The 22,560-nt window shown below is 41.5% G+C and overlaps 1 protein-coding gene across 1 annotated transcript in view; it reads left to right on the top strand.

The window, feature by feature from the left end:
- Msh4 (mutS homolog 4) overlaps positions 1-22,560 on the top strand; it is a 50,613-nt gene that overhangs the window by 13,361 nt on the left and 14,692 nt on the right. Inside the window, 11 exon segments of the mRNA NM_001106477.3 lie at positions 2,308-2,423; positions 3,471-3,644; positions 5,283-5,455; positions 8,206-8,273; positions 11,835-11,909; positions 13,437-13,501; positions 14,601-14,770; positions 16,431-16,567; positions 17,515-17,618; positions 18,678-18,802; positions 21,272-21,472. Of these exon segments, the coding sequence (NP_001099947.2) occupies positions 2,308-2,423; positions 3,471-3,644; positions 5,283-5,455; positions 8,206-8,273; positions 11,835-11,909; positions 13,437-13,501; positions 14,601-14,770; positions 16,431-16,567; positions 17,515-17,618; positions 18,678-18,802; positions 21,272-21,472 (1,408 nt within the window).

Below are 22,560 nucleotides of genomic sequence, written 5' to 3'. Positions count from 1 at the left end.
TGGAGCAAGTAACCAATTGACAGGGAGTGAACATAGGAAAAAAACATACAGAATTAGGAAGTCAGGAGAATGGATAGAAACACACATAGGAAGTAGAAAGGAGGGACATTCAGTTGGGAAGGGTTTATAGGACAGTGTGGAGAAGGAGAACTGGTTGGGTTTTTTTTTGTTTTTTGTTTTTGTTTTTGTTTTTTTTTCTGTTTTGGACATCAGTTGATGACATCAGTAAGGTGAGCTAGGTGCTTTCTCTGCCTCTCTGAGCTAGCAGGCTTTCAACACAGCATCTGGCTCCTGAGTCTTCATTTGATAGAATCAAATGTTTTGTGAGTTTGTTTTAAAAACAACAGGTATTTCATAAAGAATGATTGGTGATAGTATCAGGGATGGGTTATGTATTAACAAAAGTCCTCAATGGGGTAAAGAAGCAAAGCATGAAAATATTTCAGGCAAAAGTATTCAAGAGAGAAAACTTGATGTGCTGTCGTTGTTTCTATGTTACTCACTCACGAGAGTGCCTCTTAAGTCAGAAGCAGTATAAATTGGAAGAGGCACGAGCCTCAGCATTAAAGAAGGCTAACAGCTCTAAAGTGGGTGATATATGAACATTGGAACAAAAAGACTTGTGCTGTGGATTGTTGTGAAGTTGAGTGAGACACTTCGAAGTCCTGGCATGTATGTCCATTATGCTGAAGCCTCCTCTAGTCTCAGCACACACACTCCACAGTGCACACACTCCACAGTGCACACAGTCCACAGTGCACACATTCCACAGTGCACACACTCCACAGTGCACACACTCCACAGTGCACACACTCCACAGTGCACACAACTCCACAGTGCACACGCTCCACAGTGCACACGCTCTACAGCTCACACAACTCTACAGTGTACACACTCCACAGTGCACACACTCCACAGTGCACACACTCCACAGTGCACACAACTCCACAGTGCACACACTCCACAGTGCACACACTCCACAGTGCACACACTCCACAGTGCACACGCTCTACAGCTCACACAACTCTACAGTGTACACACTCCACAGTGCACACACTCCACAGTGCACACGCTCTACAGCTCACACAACTCTACAGTGTACACACTCCACAGTGCACACACTCCACAGTGCACACACTCCGCAGTGCACACAACTCCACAGTGCACACACTCCACAATGCACACAACTCCACAATGCACATAACTCCATAGTGCACACACTCCACAGTGCACACACTCCACAGTACACAGTGCACATACTGCACAGTGCACACACTCCACAGTCTGCTGCTCCATCTTCTTTCTTGCTGTTGCTTTCTGAGGTGAGAGAGAGGTTTCATGTAATGTAGGTTGGCCTCCAACTCTTGATCTTCTGGCCTTAACCTCAGTGCTGGTCTAACCACCCTTCCTTTATCCACCCTTCCTTTTTTTTTTTTTTTTACAAAGCAATTAGTTCACAACTTTATTTTTTCCATCTGCTTCATTAAATAAAGAGTGCCACTGTCATTGGCCATGATTACCCAGGCCACCCTTGACAAGTCTCTAAATAAATAAATAAGCCAAGAATAAAATGCCCAGGGGCCACTATACACTTTTGAATAACTTGCTCCATGGAAGTTGAGCTCCTGGGTTTGACAGTGGAGCTGATGTATTTCCACCATTGCCCTGCCTAGATCTAAAGGTGCACCCTTTCTCAGTTACTGCTCCTTACCTGAAAACCTGTGTGATGTTTCCATGGAGCACACTTCCTACATGCGAGAGACGTGTGTATCATTTTATTATTGTCCTTAATATATTCAACTAGGTTCATGAAAGTAATGTTGAGCTGAGAACTATAGAAGGTACTGTCATTCACACAGAAAGTTGGGTAGCCATTTTCTTTCTTTTTTCTAAGACAGCATCTCACTGTGCAGCTCTAGCTGTCCTTGAATTCATAATTTATACCAGGCTGGCCTCGAGTTCACAGCGATCCACCTGCCACTGCCTCTGAAGTCTGGGTTAAAGGTGTGCTCCTCTACTCTCAGTTTCCATTTTCATTTTATAAACGAGAAACCTTTATTTAAATATTGGAAACAGTAAAACTAATTTTCTATGATATTTAAGATATCCATTCATATTCTGTGAAGTGTTTAAGAAATCAGAGTTATTTTTTGTGCAGGTTGTTTTTAGGACAGGCTGTTTTCCTGCTTTGAACTCATGAAAATCCTCCTGCCCCAGCTTCTCTAGTGTTGAGATTATAGGTATGATTCACAAGAGATCAGCATTGAAGCATGCTATTTAATGATTTATATTAAAATGTCCTTTCAGAACGTTAATTTCACTACAGTCCAAAGGAAATACTTCAACGAAACAAAGGGCTTAGAGTACATTGAACAGTTGTGCATAGCTGAGTTCAGCTCTGTCCTAATGGAGGTTCAGTCCAGGTGAGTTACACCCCTTCCAATGCTGCTTCTCAGGGGAGACCTCTTTGTCTTTGTATTACTACATCTAGGGCACTACCTGGCTCAAAATGCACATCCAGTTATTACTGACATCAGGAGTTACTGAAACTTATGGATAAGGTATATATTCTGGTTTAAGTTAGATTTTTCTCCAAATGAATTGTAATTTATTGCTCTAATAGTTGCTACCCATTTACTTCATAGCGAAAAGTTTTGATTGGCTACAGGATGCTAGAAATGTGAGTCCTAGAAGAGAGACATAGTTGGCCAGGCCGGGAGGAATACAGCCCATAGTTGTAATCTTAGCACTGTAGATTGCTGAGGCAGGAGGATTGCTGCAAGTTTGAGGCCCGTTAGAGCTATGTAGTAAGTTCCTGGCTAGTCAGGCCTACAAAGTGAGAATGTCTTAAGGAAGAAACTGCTACTTTTCTCCCTCCACCTCCTTTTCTTCTTCCTTCCTTTTCTTCTTCCTTCTCTCCCTCCTCCTTTTCCTCTTTTCCTCTTCCTCCTCCTCACTGTATACCCCCAACCTTCCGTCTCACTGTGTACCCTGGCTGAGCTGGAACTTGCTGTGTAGACCCAGATTGGCCCCTGCCTCCTAAGTGCTGGGATTAAAGGCATGCATTACCCTCCTTTGCTGAATGTTGTCTTTTAATACACAGTTTGCTAACGTAAGCTATCCTGAAAATCACAGACTTCAAAAGCTGCCTTTATAGCTAAGCATGGTGGCTCACATCTGTAATCTCAGAACTTGGAAAGATAATACTCAAGGTTGTGGTGGATTCCAGGCAGCTCTAGACTAGACTGCTCTAAAATCAAATGAACATTTATTTATCCATTATTAAAGCAATCTAATATTATTTACTTAGTTTCCAAAATTGGCATTCTCAATGTTTTTTCCCCTTTGGATTTAAGAACTACGGTCTGAATGTTCGAATTTTCATGATATTCAGGTGAATTAAATCTCTTTTTACAATAGAGCTGTTTATTTATCCTAAGTTTACACTGTTGCTTTGTGGTCAATTACAGGTATTACTGCCTTGCAGCTGCTGCAGCCTTATTAAAATATGTTGAATTTATTCAAAATTCAGTGTATGCACCCAAATCGCTAAAGATTTATTTCCAAGGTAGTGAGCAGACAGCCATGATAGATTCATCATCAGCCCAAAACCTGGAGCTGTTAGTTAATAACCAGGACTACAGGTAAGACAACCCAGCGTCTTCCTGGCTTACTGAATGTCATGTTGTCAACTTCTGGCGTTAGTTGCTTGAAAGTTCTTTAAATTATTGGTGGAAAAACAGTAAATAAACATTTAAATCATTGCTGTGTTGTTGCTGAATCAAGATTTTTCACAAAAGCAGGTTTTCAAAAGAATCGTGTTTACTAATCGACAAAAAGCAAAACCTTAGTTGCCAAGATTAAGTAAAGGACCATGATCAAAAAAGATAACAGATTCGCTGTGTGGTCCTGGTGCCTAGGAAGACACTGTGGCTTCCTTCCACAGGCCATGAGCTGGTTTGGCTGCAGTGAGGTGGGGAGGCCGAGCCCGATGACAGGTTATCTTGGACTATCTTTAGCCTGAAACAGCCCATCCACGCCCACCTCTGTGCTGTCCTTACTACCCTCTGACAAACAGATAAAAACGTTTTGAAGTGAATTAACAAACTGTATTTCTACTAACTAAAAGGCCCAGAGTCATCAGACAGCATCTGAGTCCTGAGATGAAATTTCTCTGCTTTGCTGTTATCTCTACTTAACGGTCCACCAGCATCTTACAAATCCAGGACATTCTTTGTTCTATTACAGTAAAAAATTTATGAAACTACGTCCACGTCACATGGAAATTGGGGTAATTTAAATCTGCATTCCTGGGCCATGGTTTCTTATACTTGGTTTTAAAGTAACCCATGTCTTATGTGCTATGAGATCAGAGGTGTGCCTTTGTGTGGACACCAGTAAATTCATAGACAGATGCTCACCGTCACTAGTCAGGAGGAGTACAGACCATTTAGCTGTCACTTGACACCACTAGCATATTCACTGAAATTGCTCTGCAGTTGATTTGGTGTTGCCCTCCTGGTGTAATAAGAACATAGAAAGCCAATGACCAACTCGGATAATTATTTAAATTTTTTGTTTTATAATGATTTGTGTGTGAGTGCATGCATGCTCACATGCATACATATATATTCTATAACATGTATGTGGAAGTCAGAGGACAATTTGCTAGAGTTGGTTTTCTCCTTTTTCCATGCGGGTTGCAGGGATCAAACTCAGGTCCCCAGTCTTGGTGGCAGGCACCATCACTCACTGAGTCATCATGTCATCGCGATAATATTTCAGATGATGACTTGATTGTCTGTCTCTCCCTATGCTTTGTTTTGTCCTTAGTCTCGACCAGTAGATTGATAAAAACTATTGGCCATCAGCCACTGACCTGCAAAGCCCGTGACGTAGGAACCACATCTGCCCTGGGTGCTCAGGAGATGCTGCTGACCTCGTTAGTCACATGTGGGTCAGTGATGGCACACTGGGATCCAGGAGACTCTCAGACTGGGTGTGGTCACTCCCCACCCCTCTAATATCAGCTCTTCGGAGGGTCGAGACAAGTTCAAGGATGGCCTGTGCTACAGGAGCCCTGTGTAAATAACCACACTTAAGCATAAACAAAATGTATCTTCTAGGCCTTACTTAATCATACTGAGTTAGTATCCCCATGTAATTTGTCCGTATAATAAAGTTTGTAAATCATTGATGTAGATTATAGAATCATTTAATTTTAAAGTTAAAAGGATTTTTCTATTTTTCCTTAATGAGATTTCCAACTTGTCTTTTGGAAGGAGTAATCACACTCTCTTTGGTGTTTTAAATTACACCAAGACTGCGGGAGGGAGCAGAAGGCTGCGCTCCAACATCCTGGAGCCGCTGGTTGATGTGGAAACAATCAGCATGAGGCTGGACTGTGTCCAGGAGCTGCTTCAGGACGAGGAGCTCTTCTATGGACTCCAGTCAGGTGAGCAGATTTTATTATTTACTTAGAGTCTCAATTTAGCTCCGGTCGGTCAGACCTTCCTGCCTAAGTCTCCCAAGTGCTAGGATTACAGGACAAGCCACTATGCTGCCTTAAATAATCTTAAATTAAAATGTGGCCAGCTTAAGGGTTTTTGTTTAAGTTTCTGAAAGGTAGTTCACTGAAGGTGCAAATCCTTGAAAACTTTTTTGTTTTTAATCTTTAAACGTCTCGGGTATGGGTGTTTTGCCTAGTGTATGTCAGTGCACTGTGTGTCTGATGCCTGCTGAGGCCAGAAGAGGGCGCTGGAATCACAGGCCGTCATGAGCTGCTGTGCGGGTGCTCAGATTTCCTGGAAGAGCAGCCAGTGCTTTTAATCACTAAGCACTCTCTCCACCTTCAGAAGAGGACACTTTTAACCTTTAGCCCTTTCTTTATTATTCACAGCAATATTCTGTTAGCTGTTTATCTAGCATTTCTGTAAATCCCAAGTGCCAAAATTTGAAGTTGTTTCACTGTGAAGTGGACCAAGCTCCAGCTTTTAAATGTTGTAAACTTCCGCACTAAATGCAGTCCGTCCACACTTTGCCTGTCCTGTTTACCTAGAAGCAGTCCTCTGTGCCTGTCTGCTGCTAATTTCTTCATCTGGCTGCATCTCTGTCCAACTGCCTAGTCTCCTGGGCTTGGCTTTGTGTGTTTGTGGGCTTTGCCATGGGGACTTGGATTCTCCTCAGACTTCACCTTCTCTGGCTCTCACCACAGTTTTCCTTCTGTCTTTTTTTTTTAAATTTATTCATTTATTATATATAAGTACATTGTAACTGTCTTCAGACACACCAGAAGAGGGCATCAGATCTCTTTACAGATGGTTGTGAGCCACCATGTGGTTGCTGGGAATTGAACTCAGGGTCTCTGGAAGAGCAGTCGGGGCTCTTAACCACCGAGCCATCTCTCCAGCCCCCTTCTGTCTTTAACAGTGGAAAGCTCACTGTCCTTTCTTCAGCACATCCTGTCAGCTGCCACTTTGTCTCTAGTCTTACACGTGCACTGAGATGCTTGTGTCCAAGGTATCATTTCAGGTGTTGCTTTGCTCTCTTGGATCCCTCTTACATCACCGTGTATGTTTGCTTTTGATGTCATACCTAGGCTGTCCTAAGAGGCTGCTTTTGGGTAAGTAGAGCCCTTTAATGGTGTGTAAAAGCCCAGCTCTCTCAGCCTGGTGTGACTGCACTCCAGAACTCCTTTGCAGGGTCAGTAAAGCCTACAGTTTTCCTGAAAGTCTCTAGGTCCCTCCCCTTTTTCTGCCCTCCTTTGTCCCTCCTTCTCTTTCTCCCCTTTCTCTCTTTTTCCTTCATTTTATTTTCTCTTCCCTCTTTTCTTTCTCCCCTCCCCTCTACTATACCCTTACCCTCTTCCTGTCTTTCCTTTCTTAAAGACGTATTTTTATTTATGTGTACATGTGTGACAGCATGAATTTATGTGCACCACATGCATGTAGGTGCCCTCAGAAACTAGCGGCATTGTACCCCTTGGAACCGGAGTTACAGCCCTCCCTTCTCATTGAGACAGACAGGATCTGCTATATAATCCAGACTGGCTTCAGATTGGCAAGTCTGCTGTGTGCTTGTATTATGGGCAAGTGTGCCACCACCTTCAGCTGAAAAGTACATTCCTGTCACTTCCTTCCTGTCATTGCCCATCCCTCTTGGTTTGATTTGGTGCACGTCCTTGCACATGAAGACTTTCACATCAATCATCATATTCTAGCATTATCACCATCAAGCTTGCTGTTAAGTTTAGTGGGTTCATAGCATATATTCACAGCCCAGAACTTGAAGCTATTCTTTGTGTGTTTGTGTATATGTATTCTTTGTATTTGTGTATATATATATAGTATGCATATTTGTGTATATATATGTCACATGTATGCTTGTTTATATGTGTGCATGGGTGTAGAAGCCAGAGATTGACTTCAAGGAGTTTCCTCAATTGCTCTCAGGCTTATTTATTGAGGCAAAGAAGTGGGTTCTTTGAGAGGGACAAATCCTTTCTAGACTCTTAGTGGGCTTAACTGAGGAGCTAACATCCCAGAAACTTAACAGTGTCCAAAACCACCTCAGACCACTGGGCTTCAGGATTTAAGGAAACACAAACATGTTTACTAAGGAAATATAAGAACTCTCAAGAGTGTGAGTCCAAGGGAGGAATACATGGCTTAGCTGTGCTGTGCTGTGCTGTGCTGACCAGTGGGTTTTATGTAGATTATGGCAGGGATTGGAGGAAGACTGACTGGGGTCATTATTATTGGGAGTGCTCATGTTTTTGGGAGTGGGGGACAAAGGGGAACATTGAGAGCTAAACAAGTTACACAGCCAGAGGCCTTAATGTATGTTCCCCTTGCCAAATGGGGAGTTACTTGTTTATTTAGAGTGTGGGGCTATGTGTGCTACTCAGGTAACACATGACCATAGTCAGCTAAGCTCAGGATCCATCATGGACCTCAAGCAGGCTAGCTGTAACCAGCCGTGACTTAACTTTGTCCGACTGGGGGAGATGGCCATCATGAGATCACAAGTCTCTTTCCTGCCCTGTGATTATTTAGAATGTATATAATCTGATATACGGGGGTTTGGCTGTGCTTAAGTCGATACTGACGTCCCTGTGACCTATGTTGTCTGTGCTCTAGTGAATGACCCCACAATGCCCTTGCCTGGATTGTTCTGTGAAGTTCAAGTGCTCACTTTCTGTTGCAGTCATATCAAGATTCCTGGACACAGAGCAGCTGCTTTCTGTTTTGGTTCAGATTCCAAAGCAAGACACGGTATGTGTTACAGGGCACCATGTGCTGTGCCGTGCTGTGCTGTGCTGTGCTGTGCTGGTCTTCATAAAACACAGCTTGTCTTGATGGACAGTGGGGCGAGGATATGAAAATGTCCTGGGTACGTGTGCCTCACTGATGCCCAGATTAGTTTTATACCTTAGGTAAAAGCATCTTTGGCAGTTGAAAAAGTAGTATATTTAAGCTAATCAAATATTTACTTAAATATATAATTTATATACTTTTCAACAAACTTATAGCATATATTATTTTCCTACTATATAAAAATTTATGTTAGTTCTAAAGTTTATATATTGTTTTCTGTTGTATTCTTTGTTTTCTGAAATGGGGTCTCTGTAGTCTTGGCTGTCCTGGAACTCACTATGTAGACCAGTCTACATCCACCTGCCTCTGCCTCTTGTGTGATGAGATTAAAGGCATGCACTATCAGGTCCAGCTATATTGTTCTTAAAAGCAATCATCAAATGAACTTTGATTAGTTTTCAAATATGCTTAATCTTAAAAATGAAACCTCTCTGGATAATTTTCAAATTTAAGTAGCCCTTAAAGATAAAGGGCATAATTACAGATAAATGACATAATAGATTATTTACATTCTTCCTTTTAGGGTGAACTGAAGGATATTTAATTACATGCATGTATATTTGCACACATACACACACACATACTTGAAAAGGAGCTGTGTACATTTCTGAAACTTGAGTGTGATGATTTGTATAAATTCACTGGTACCTAATGCATATTTGGGGAGTTTCTCTGTGCTTTGGAGAGCAGAGTCCTTTTGTAATAGAAGCATCAGGAGGTAGGAAACGCCTCCTGCTGACAGGCACCACATAGTTGGGAGTCTCCTTAAATGAGAGAAGATTGTATAATCCAGTCTATACACATGATGGTAGGAGAGAACCAGCTCTATAGCAGGGCTGTGGGGTTATCCCTCCTCAATGTCTGGTAGCATTTGTGTGAAGCTTCATTCTTCCTTCCTTACCTGTTACAGAGCTTTCATGAACATGGCCATCAGTACCGATACTCTGTAGAAAACTTGAATAAAATAGATGAGATGCAATTTCAATGGAATGGACTTTGTTAAGTTGTGCCTCTCAAAGACTTTGTAAACTTACTGTCATGCAGTTGCTCACAATGCCCCTTTATCTCCTGTGTCTGTGGAGTCTTCCGTGGTGTGCTTGCAGACGATATGGTAATTTGAATGTACCCTTCTCTGGTCCGCTAAGGGTTATCACCTCCATGGCTCTCCTCAGTTTTATGTCCATTCTTCTGTTGATGGACCCTAAGACTAGGACCACCCCTGGGTAAGGTGGATTTGTCTATTTTCCCTCTCTTCTTTGCTTTTGGTCTATTTGCTGATCCTGTCCCGAACATTCTAATGATGGAGGCTGAAGTCATTTGACCTAAAAACCCTTAAACCCTGCTGCCACCTTCCCCTCCTCCTCCTTCTTCAAAATTTATTTATTTTATATATATGAGTACATTGTCGCTGTCTTCAGACACACCAGAAGAGGGCATGGGATTCCATTACAGATGGTTGTGAGCTGGGAATGACCATGTGGTTTCTGGGAATTGAACTCAGGACCTCTGAAGGAGCAGTTAGTGCTCTTAACCTTTGAGCCCCTTAAAAACCCTCCTTATTTTCTAAAATGGACAATGTGATGGTTTGCATATACTTGGCTCAGGGAGTGGCACTGCTAGAAGGTGTGGCCTTGTTGGAGTAGGTGTGTCACTGTGGGTGTGGGCTTTAAGACCCTCATCCTAGCTGCCTGGAAGCCAGTGTTCTAGCAGCCTTCAGATGAAGATGTAGAACTCTGAGCTCCTCCTGCTCCATGCCTGCCTGGATGCTGCCTTAATGATAATGGACTGTAATCCAGCCCCAGTTAAATGTTGTCTTTTACAAGCATTGCCTTGGTCATGTGTCTGTTTACATCAGTAAAACCCTAACTAAGACAGATAATTAGTGGCAGAATTGCTCATGCTGTAGTAATGCTTTATCTGCAGCCCATGATGACAATGTATGAATGATGGTGCAGAGACAGCAGTGCCAAACATTTTGTTATCACAAGAGGGGAGGCTGCTCACGTCCGGCCACACAGTGGGTATGAGGAGTGTGAAGAGAGGCCCGGGGTAAGGGGGCAGGGTAGAGGTAGGGTTTTATGTCTACAGTTCCAGCAAGCCCTTAAGGGAGGGCATCCATGAGGCAATACTGAGCTTTGTGACAGGAGGACTTGGAATTGGGCTTTTGTGCACTGGCAGAAACAAGACTGCCACCAAGTTGGGCTGTTAGTTTGGCTGTGTGACAGGCAGATGAAGTTAATTGTCAGTCACAGGGGCTTCTTGACACACTCCAAATACTGTATCACTTTACTTTTTTTTTTTTAGATCTGTAAACTCATTTGTATTAATTTGTGTGTGCACCACAAAGAAAGAGCCACGTTTCTTTTCCCCAGATGGGTTTGCAATTGTACCGCTGCCATCTATAGAGAGGTTCTAATGGACTGTGCTCAGCTTGGCCGTGAGTCAGTTATGGTGTGCTCTGGGTCCATGTCTAGACACCTGCTCCACTGCTTACAGCTGACTCTTTCCCCTCCCTTCTAGGGATAATGATTCCTTTTCCTGCTTAGTTTTATTTATTTAAATCTTCTGGAATCCGTTGTAAGAGAATGTGAGATTACATCTTTAGGGACTAAAACATTCATGATGTTTCTTGCACACTGGGTCACAATTCAGGTCTTTTGTAATGAGAATCCAAGTGAGGGCACCTTAGAGAGCAGCAGCCTCACATAAAGTTCAGTGTGTCACAATTGTGACGTCTTAAGCCAGTCTCCTGTCAGTGTTAAGTTATGCCATTGCTCAGCTCTAGAGAGTATAGTTTAGTTTCTGTGAAGCTTATTTATATCATTTTAAGTGCTGTATTCTTATATTTTTGGTTGTGAGCCTAGCCTTTAACGGCTGAGCCATCTCTCCAGCCCTTAAGTGCTGTATTCTGAAAGGCTATTACTAATTTTAGACACTGAAATTGTTAAAAATCGTTTTGCTTGCCCAACAGGAACCAATGGGGAAAGTTTTTCTAAGTCACCCAAGAAACTGAGATTCAGCCTGGTTACAAGAAGCTTTGCACCTTATTTAGTTAATATCAGTCTCCTGCTGCTGCTAAGTATTTGTATTGCTGCTGTGTTTCCTTTGACTATTACAGTTTAAATTACACCAAAGATGCTGAAATAGAATGAAAATTGGTACAGTTATGTGAACTCTCATCAAATTTTCGGAGATCAGCATATTGGGTTTGTAGTTATGGCCAGTAATTTCTTTTTTTTTTTTTTTTTTTTTTTCAGAGCTGGGGACCGAACACAGGGCCTTGCGCATGCTAGGCAAGCGCTCTACCACTGAGCTAAATCCCCAACCCCTGCCAGTAATTTCTAACCACTATGTGATGACACCCCAGCTTTGATGATGTATTCAGCTATGGGATATTAATAGAAGTTGACTGGCCCAGAGGAAACTGAGGGTGTTCACGTTTGTCTTTTATCTGTACAGGTTAATGCAGCTGAATCAAAGATAACAAACTTGATTTATCTGAAGCACACATTGGAACTTGTGGATCCTTTAAGGGTAATTCATGTGTGTTGTACCAAATATATAAAGCACTATTTTTAGACATTTTCTTTAGAAAAAAGTAAACTTAGAAGTTGTAAGAAGAGTGCATTCACTCTCTTTACATGTATAGAACATGCATACATAAATACACGTTGTCCTTGGTTAATTAACTCTCACTGACCCACTTAAAACAAGTTATAGTATCTAAGTACTAATCATGTCTTTTCTATGAGCAAGGATGTTCTACATAACCTCAATATATTTATCAAACTCAGAATAGTTAGCATTAATATATCTGCATTAATAATATCTGCATCTAACACTCATTTCAGTTGTTTAGTATTAGTAATTTTCTTTATAGTTTTCTAATAGAGTTCACCCATAACTATTCATTAATGTCTTTAAAATTATTTTTTAACACTTTTAAAAACATTTTTTGTTTATTAAAAAAATTATACATATATTTTCATCATGTTTTTTCCCTTCTTCAGTTCTTCTCAGACCTCCCTACATCCCAACTTTACGTTCTTTCTCTCTTTCTCTAAGAAAAATAAACCAATATGGAATGTTGGAAATTAAAGAAACTGCTCTCAAGACAAGGTGGCTCAGTGGTTAACTACTTGCTGTCAAGCCTGACCACCTGAATATGATTCCTAAGACCTATGTAGTGGGAGATCCTGCATGATGTCTTCTAACCTTCATACATGTTCTGTGCTGTGCACATGCCCACACACATACACATAAAACAAATGATTGGACATTGAAATAAAAAGTTTCAGATATCCATGATGCATTAAGTGAGGGAAAAGGGAACATATGATTATATACATTTTAAAATTTCAGATGGAGGCAGGAAATGTGCCATAATATTTAGGGTGTATAATCTTTGGAAAGTAAATTGAATTTATGAGTGGCTGATTTTTTTAATGCTTCTGTGAACTTCTTAGTTTTACTAGTATGTACATACTGTTTTTCCATTCCGAAGCGAATCAAATCATAGCCGTCATGTCTCCCCACATTGAAATGGCCGTGGAGAGAGACTGCTGCTGCCGCCTCCTCCTCCTCCTCCTCCTCCTCCTCCTCCTCCTTCTCCTCCTTCTCCTCCTCCTCCTCCTTCTCCTCCTCCTCCTCCTGTGTCCCTTTGTTCAGTTGCTACCTATTTGCAGTTCCCATTAAACAAAAGGAAGTTCTTAATCCCACTTCTACTGTGTGGAGGGGGAGACTGCTCCATTTATAAAGGTAAGTCTAAATGCTGAAATTAGCAGTCGGGCAGCTTTAGTTGCCCAGCAGTAGCTGTGTCAGTGCCTACCTCTGTAAGATGATGGATGCCGTTTAGGAGACAGAAAAACAGAAATCATCACCTTGAAGTGAAAGATGACTTTATGGGACGATGCAGTCTGTCTTCACCTTCACTCATGTCTGAAATCTCCTGAGAATAAACATGAGAAAATGGAGCAAAAACGTTTGATCAAGTGTTGAGTACCAAGTGTTGAATTTGAGTAGTGCCATGACTTGCTGACTTTTGGTTCTGTTTTTTAACAGGTTGCTTTAAAGAACTGTAGCACGCCCTTACTAAGAGCTTACTATGGCTCCTTGGAAGACCATAGGTTTGTCACCTACTAATAGTTCATACTTCTATTCTTGATCATAATTGATTTGAACCGTATCTTCTATAGAAAACTTTGTTGGTGTGGGCGTGGTCTCGGGAAGCAGAGGCATACAGATCTCTGTGAGTTCATGCAGCCTTGTCTACATAGCACATTCTGGGAAAACAGGCTACAAAGGAAGATCCTTGTTCAAGGTTCTTCAAAGAATTCATTAACTACCAGTTCCATATTGATCCTGCAGGTAGGATAGTAGGATAAATGTCCAATGGCTGCTTGTACCAATGACCAGTGTTTCCTTTGTAGCCATTCTCCATGGGGACACTTGTCCATGAAATACATCATCTTCTTTTGCTAAACCATGGAAGGCCTGATGTAGAAAAACAAATCCCAATAGATAGCAATGTAGAACAAGTTCTAAAAACAATTAGTATTGTTAAGTTATTAGCAGCAGCACCTTGGTTCTTGACCAAACAGGTTATCAAACTTAACAGTTGCCTTGTTGATCAAAGATTTGAATCATTTGTTATGCTACAAGCTGAACTTGATACTGAAACCAACTTAGTTAAATGTGATGTTCAAGAACAGAATATTTGAAAAGTTAGGTAAACTGATGTCAGTCTGTGGCTTGTATAGTTGTAATTACAGTGCTTGTCAACTGGTGGTTGTAGGCTCCTGTTTGTGTCCCACAGCACATGTCCCCTTACTGAGGGGGCGTATTTGTTGGGTAATCCTGTCTAATACAACCCTTGCTATACAGCCTAAGTGTATGTGGAATGAAGGAAGATGGGGTTAGAATTGTTTGTCAGTTCATTAGGGGTCTTGTTTTTAGTGAACCCTGTATTTACTCACAGCCATATCAATCATGCATGACTTGAGAGATGTCCCCATTAGCAAATTTTAGTTTTATTTGGTTGTTTCATACCATTTTTGAGTAGTCTTGACTGAGAAAATAGTTTTAAGTTGAGGCAATGATAGTTTAACCTAGATAAATGTAAGCCTTTGTTATTTATTGTAAAATAACTCTCACAGAGGTTTGGTTTCATTAACTGTGAAAGTAGCTATTTGCTTATTACCTGTCTTTGTTTTGTATTAATGATAGGTTTGGGCTAATACTTGAGAAGATTAAAACAGTGATAAATGATGATGCAAGGTACATGAAGGGCTGCCTGAACATGCGGACTCAGAAGTGCTATGCAGTGCGCTCCAACATCAGTGAGTTCCTGGACATAGCCAGGAGGACATACACAGAGATAGTGGACGACATAGCAGGTAATGGTGCCAGCATGCTGCTGCATTGTATCACATGCTTTACTTCTGCTTACTGGAGTGTGTGTGTGTGTGTGTGTGTGTGTGTGTGTGTGTGTGTGTGTGAGTGTGAGAGAGAGAGAGACAGAGAGAGACAGAGAGATCCGTATATATAAAACCCTACTACCTATATATCTATTATATATATACATACATATATCTATATCTATAAATATATATACATATATATAGTACAATTTTATATGTACACAGTAAGGCTAATACATATTGCTCTCTAAAAAGCTTCTTTGAAAAAACCAGTGTTGTTTGACCATGCTTCAGTGATTCTATTATGGGCAATACAAATTGCCTTTTCTTTTTTTGAAGGATGAGGTAATTAACAGTGGATGGGTAGATCTGGGAAGACTGGAAAATGAGTGTAGTCTGGGTATATTATTTGAAATTCCCAGATAATCAGTAAAAATATTAAGTTGAAAAAAAGCAGTGCTATCATCAGACCTGGTGGCACACCGCTCTAATCCCAGAACTTAAGAGCGAGCAGAAACAAATCTTTATGAGTTTGATGCCAGCTCGGTCTACACAGGCCAGCCTGCTCTACCCAGCGAGGTGCCATCTTAGAATAAAAGGAGTGATGTCAGAGTACTGGAGGGAAATGATGTGCATGGGAGTTCTGGAGACTGGAGATTATCAATGTGCTTTAGCCAGGAGCGGCAGGCACCAGTTTTATCAGAGGCTTAGCATCTGAGCTACTAGTGACTCACTGTGTACTTATTGAGCTCCTACAGTGTGCGCACACTGGCCGGGGTCTGGGAATGCACAGTGAAAGGTGATAGAAGGTCCAAGACGAGAGTGCTGGGTGTGCTGGCTGCTTGGATGTCAGCCCCACACAGGTTGGAGTCATTTGGGAAGAGGGAACATCAACTGTCCCTACCAGACTGACCTATGGACAAGTCCATTTTCCTGTTTCATGATGGATAGCAGAGGGTCCAACTCACTAGGACTGGGAGGGAGTCATGAGAGCAAGCCAGCAAGACTTCAATGGTCTCTGCACAGATCCCACTCTAGGTTCCTGCCCTGACTCTTCTCAGTGATGGGGTGCGACCTCAAAATTGTTCTTCCTTCCTAAAATTGCTTTTGGTCAAGGTGTTTTATCACAGCAATAGAAACCCTAACAAGACACAAAGTTAACAGAAAAATAATACTAATTAACAAAGTTACCAATTATTAGATAGGCATGGCCACTGTAAAGAGAAATGTAGCTGCAAATGCCAGGTGAAATGTCTAGGCCCCAAATGGTGAGACGGTTGGGAAAGCAGGAAAGCCAGCAGGAGCTTGTGTAGGGATGCAGGGTCTGTGGGAAGACTCGAGCAGCTGCAGCTTATGTGGCTTCTGTTTTCCTAAACAGTCGAGTAACGAGACAGAACTCTAATACTACTATTCTTGTTCTTTCTTGTTTTAATTTTTATAATTTCTTCTTTAGAAACACACATCAGACAGCAGCGTTTTAAGGGTACTTTCCACATCTTTTAGACATTAACATTTTTTTACTGTTTAAAAAAACTAAGAATAGTTTCCTGTTTGTGTATAAAATAATAAGTAAAGGCTATACTGCAGGGAAATTTGCCATCGTGAGATTCTTGTTTTCCTGGTTTCTGGTCCCTAGGAATGATATCACAGCTCGCAGAGAAGTACAGTCTTCCCTTACGGACCAGCTTCAGCTCCTCGAGGGGGTTTTTCATCCAGATGACCACAGACTGCACTGCGCTCTCCAGTGACCAGCTTCCTTCAGAGTTTATTAAGGTTAACTCGGAGTGCCAAAGAAATGGCTGTTCCTGGTTTCGTGGAATTGATGGTAGACTTTCCAGGCTTCTGTTTGGGACGTGGCTTTGCTACTGTACCCCACTGAGCAGCCACACCATACTGACTCCTTGAGGGGACAACCGAAGGAGGCAAAAGGCAAATGAAGAAACAAAGTCCAAAAGATGTTTTTTGACAAAATTTAGGAAATCATTGGAGTGCCTTTTGTTTAAAATTGTTAAATATCATTGTTTTATATGTTACACTTGGAGGTGAGAGGACATCTTGTGCCAGTCAGGTCTCTCCTTCCACCGTGTGGGTCCCAGGGATTGACCTCAGATCTCCAGGCTCGGCTGTGAGTTCTTTTACCTGCTGAAGGACCTCACCTACCTCTTATTTTACACAGTTTTCCAGACTAATTTTCCTATGAAAGGTTTAAGAATGTCTGCAGTAAGGAAATACGCTTGTTTTCATAGTGTTTTTAAGCCTGTGACTATGGAGTACTTTTTCCTGTGTACACACTCTCCTGCACACACAAACAGTACACACAGACACTGTCTTACTGTGAGGTTGACATGAAAAGGGCACAGAGCTAGACTCTGAGTAAGGTCCCAGAGGGGACACGGGCTGAGGAGGGTCCTAGTCACAGTGGGTCACAGAGGGTCCCTGCTGTCCACCATGCGTGTCACCTGCTAATGAGATGCAGTCTGCAGGGCCATGTCAGAACTTACCAATCAGTCACGCTGGAGAGTTTGGGTTAGAAATATCTTGCTTTTTCTTTACATGATCTTGTTTTTATTTTCACAGGCAGTATTTCGAATTTCCTTGTACTACTTTATCCTAGAAAGTAAAGTGGTTAATCTGAGCACTGACCTTCCTGTCCTATGAGCTATGTGTTTTACCTCATGTGCATGTACACGTAGCTTGACATTGCTTTTAACTCCCTACAGATTTCTAAAGTGAAAAACTCATATAGCTTTACATCAGCAGATTTAATTAAAATGAATGAAAGATGCCAAGAGTCTTTGCGAGAAATCTATCACATGACCTACATGTAAGAGCATTTGAAGTATTTGAGTACAGAATTAAACTGGTTTAGTTAGGGGAACTATAATAGGTTTAGTTAATTGACTCTGTCTTGTTACAGGCAGTTGAGTTGTGACTGTTAGAACAGAAAGCCTGCCACTGTGTTGAGAACAAATGGACCTCATGGAAGCATGAGGGGGGGCAATAGGAAGAGCTAGCTGGACCCCCAGGACTTCTGCACGGGGCCTTGCGCCATTGTGCAAAGCTTGTGCAAAGCATGAGCTCCTCTTGGGCTTAATTCAGCTTATTTTCTCCCATGCCCTGTGTGTTGGCTTCTCACATTCTGGTATTCCTAAGGCAGCATCACAATAGTGCCAGCTCTTCTCTTGTCCATGGAGCAGTAGCTTTGAATATCGGAGAGACAGAACATCCAGAACTGGTAGACTGAGATGAAGTGGAAGGTGTAGGCTTTCAAAAGTCTCAAGTCCTGGGCCTCAGATACTATTAATACAAATTCTGGGAGCATCCTTGGCAGGGGAGTAATCCCTGGAGAGTATTACATCATAACCTTGCTCATAAAAATCTAAACAATGGCATGATTTAAACATGGGGTGCACCTGTGTATATGTTTGTATTTGTGTATGTGACTCTTTGTTTGTCTGAGTTGCTATCTCTTCCTCGTCCCTTTCCCCCTGTGTCTTTGTGTGTGTGTGTTTTGTGTGTCTCTGTCTGTATGTTTATATATGTGTTTATGTTTTTGTGTGTGAGAAAGATTACTAGCAGATAAGATGTGTGTATAATGAGCATTGGATTATATCTATGTAAAATATTTTATATTTTCTAAAGCACATTACTTATTTGAAAATGTCTGTTTTGTTTATATTTAATGAGGCCATCATTTCAACAATGAATATAGAAGACGATGGATTATTTTTTATCTGGTAGATGTGATGGTGAACTGAGACATGTATATTGTATCTAAAATGAGCCAACCAAACAATAGACTTTCTTGTAGTGCACACCTGTGAATGCTGTTGTTCTTAAGCAATTAAAGCCTGCTCATCTCCTTGTCCGCTCTGTGTTTCAGGATAGTGTGCAAGCTGCTCAGTGAGATCTACGAGCACATCCATTGCTTGTACAAGCTCTCGGACACAGTGTCAATGCTGGACATGCTGCTGTCGTTTGCTCATGCCTGCACTCTCTCTGACTACGGTGAGTCACTGCCTTGACAAGAAAAGCATGTGGCATACTGAAGTTTGTATTTTGTTCAACTTTATAGAACAGTTGTGCATAGTTTGCTCTTTTTACTTAAGATAGTTTCTTGCCTATGACACACAATGGAGATAGCGGAATCACCATTTTAAAAAGTCTCAGGGGCTGGATAGATGGCCCCATGACTGGGAATGCACACTGTTCTTCCAGCATTTGAGTTTGATTCCCAGTACCCACCACTGCTTGTAACTCTTCCCCATGGACAGTCACCTGGCTGCCTAGGGTGCTGCATTCACATGCACATATCCAAGCACAAGCACACAAACACATAATTACGATAAAAATAATCTACAGAAATTTGAAGTTAAATTCAAATAATATTCATTTAAAAAGTGGCAAGTCAAAAAGAACAAAGCTACAGTAATTTTTAGATTTCCCAAGTAAGAAAGACTGCTGAACTGTCTACTTGGTGAAGTGGCCATGATTCAAAAGTTATAACCTGGATACTCATTAGTAGCGGTATACTGACTACTAACAGAAGCAAATCTGCATGGTGCACATCTCTCAGCTCTGGGGCACGAGTGCACTAAGATCTGTGCTACATTTCACACCCCAAGTCTGTATGAAGCCTTTCTGCAAATGTATAGCCATTTTCCAATGTCAGATCACCATTCCAGTAGAGTTAGCCCCTGAAACTTCTTATGAAACTCACCAGTAATTATCATGCAAACACCTAGACCTAGTGTGTGCTAATTATGGTTGAGTAACTGCAGGTATGATAATGTTAAAATTAACATTTGTGATTAATTTAGCAACAACATTTCTGATTTGTTACATTGATTGGTTGTTTTCTAAAGATTATTTTTGATATATATATATATATATGCATAAATATATGTCTGTGCACCCTATGCATGCAGTGCACTTGGAGGCAAGAAGAGAGGATTTAGTCACCTGCAACTGAAGTTATGGGTGGTTGTGAGCTGCTTTGTGGGTGCTGGGAACTAAACCCAGGTCTCCTGCAAAGTAACAATTCACTTCACCACTGAACCATCTCTCCAGTACCATTACATTGATTTGTTTTTGTGGGAAGTACATTACAAATTTTTTTTATACTTCTAAACTTAAATCTTAATAATGCCAAATGATACTAGCAAACAATAAATAATAGATACTAACTTTTCTCACTGCTGTCTTAGGATGGAATATTTTACTCTTTCACATTTTCTTTGGGATCAGAACTTTACCTTGGGATCTCAAGTATTGCAGACTGCTGAACACGAGTTAGAGAGTGAGGATGGCCCTACCTTCAGACCACCCACCTCACGCGTGCACTGGCATGCCCACTGTAAGCAGTCTGGCATGGACCTTAGCAAGCACTCTATCAACTGAACATGTCCCCGCCCAGGATTTGCTGTTCTAATAATTGTTTTGTTAATTATTAAGTAACTTACTATTTAATTTGAGAAATATATCTAAATTCCCAAATTACAGTAGTTTTTTTTTTTTTTTTTTTTGGTTCTTTTTTTTCGGAGCTGGGGACCGAACCCAGGGCCTTGCACTTCCTAGGTAAGCGCTCTACCACTGAGCTAAATCCCCAGCCCCTACAGTAGTTTTTAAGATCCCTTTGGTTTTTTTTCTGTACCAACCTCAGTCTGTGATGAGTTTGAAGCTTACCCATGCAGTCCATTTCTCAGAGAGATCTCTCTGTCACCTAACAGGTCCTTTGTACTTGGGTTTCTCCATTTCCAAAATAGATTTTTAGACATATTTTCAAGGGTGTAGGACAGAATATTACTTTTGTTTGGCTCCACTTTTTAGCTACACTCTGCTTTCAACACTAAATGGTTAGACGGGAAGCAATGTTTAGGCCTCCTAGGTAAACGTTCTATGTAGAGGAGTCAGTGGTTATTTTGAAGACATTGCCAATGGCCATATGGTTCATTTTAATTTTTACAGATGTTTCATAAGTTGTTTTGGAAACCAGGACAATGAAAAGGAACTACATTCTCTGGAAATAATTAAAAATAATGAGTTATACACATTATAATTAAGGGAGATTTAAGAGTATACTGGGGATAAAGTAGTAACTTACTGTCCCAAATTAGGCTCATAAAATTACTAAGGCCAGGCTGCTGGAGAGATGGCTCAGCGGTCAAGAGCACTGGTTGCTCTTCCAGAGGTCCTGAGTTCAATTCCCAGCAACCACATGGTGGCTTACAACCATCTGTAATCAGATCTGTTGTGTCTGAAGACAGCTACAGTATGGGATCTGGTGCCCTCTTCTGGGCTTCAGTCATACATGCAGGAGACTGCTGTATACATACTAAATAAATCTTAAAAAAAAAAATTTTTACTTAGGCCAGCCCCCATGTATATACCACAATATGTGTGTGTGTGTGTGTGTGTGTGTGTGTGTGTGTGCGCGCGTGTGTGTATTCAGCTTTAAATACCCCCCTTTTTTTTCAGTTCGACCAGAGTTTACTGACACTTTAGCCATCAAACAAGGATGGCATCCCATTCTTGAAAAAATATCTGCAGAGAAACCTGTTGCAAACAATACATATATCACAGAAGGGAGTAACGTTCTGATCATCACTGGACCAAATATGAGTGGAAAGTCCACGTTCTTAAAGCAGATTGCTCTTTGTCAGATCATGGCCCAGATCGGTAAGCTGCACTTCATTGTATGGTTGCCGGTTGTGAGGTTTGAACAAGAACGATCCCATAGCTCACATGGGCTGGGAGCCCAGCCTCTAACAGCGGAGCCCTCTCTCTGGTCCTGGGCTCACATCTCTGAATGTGTAGACTCCAGTTGTGGAGCTGCTGCTGGAGGACTAGGCTGTGACTTTGCTGGGGGAGGTGTCTCACTGGGAGTGGACTTTGAGGTTTAAAAGCCAGGCCATTCCCAGTTAGTTCTCTCTCTCTCCAACCTGAGGTAAGTCCAAGGTCTCAGCTTCTCTTCTAGTGCCATGCCTGCCTGCTGCCATGCCCCCACCATGATGGTCATGGACTCACCCTATGGAACTGTAAGCCTCTGTACACATTTTCTTCTATAAGTTGCCTTGGTCATGCTGTTTTCATAGCAATAGAAAAATACCCAAGACACCAAATCATGAGTAGGATAAACTATTTTTAGTGACCACATGACATTTTCTAAACATTACAACATTGGGCATAGAGACTTTCTCCTTATGTATATAAGTATGTATAATGTGTGTTTGTGTGTATACATGTACATGTGGGTAAATGCCTGCCAATGTTCCAGCACTGTTACATATGTCTTCATGTTTAGATCTAACATAAGTCTTACAGCTAATTTTTCTGAGAACTGATTGTGAATTATAGGAGGCCAGTCATGGCAGCTCACACCCATATCCCAGCAGTACTAGGGAGGTGGAGAAGCAGGGGATCAGAAGCCAAGCTCTCGTATGTAGTTGAAACCCACTTGGGCTGTAAGAGATCCTGTCTTAAAGAAAAGAAGGGAAGGGGGATGAGAGGATGGGGGGGCACTGCACTAAATTGAAACCTGGCTTCGCATGCTTTTCACTCAGTAGCCCTGATCTGGTTCTCTTATGTATCCCAGAGTGACCTCCTCTTCCTGTGCTAGGTGTTCAACTGTCTGAGGCACTTAGTTTACTTTTTATCACTTTCATCTTAAATTCTGGTGTGTGTGTGTGTGTGTGTGTGTGTGTGTGTGTGTGTCTGTCTGTCTGTCTGTCTGTCTGTCTGTATATTGTCAGGCCTGAGTGCAAAGT

The sequence above is a fragment of the Rattus norvegicus genome, chromosome 2 (assembly GCF_021556685.1).
Source record: "Rattus norvegicus strain SHRSP/BbbUtx chromosome 2, alternate assembly SHRSP_T2T, whole genome shotgun sequence".
Classification (NCBI taxonomy): domain Eukaryota; kingdom Metazoa; phylum Chordata; class Mammalia; order Rodentia; family Muridae; genus Rattus; species Rattus norvegicus.
The sequence above is the reverse complement of the archived record's forward strand: the minus strand, read 5'-3'. Positions and strand labels throughout refer to the sequence as shown.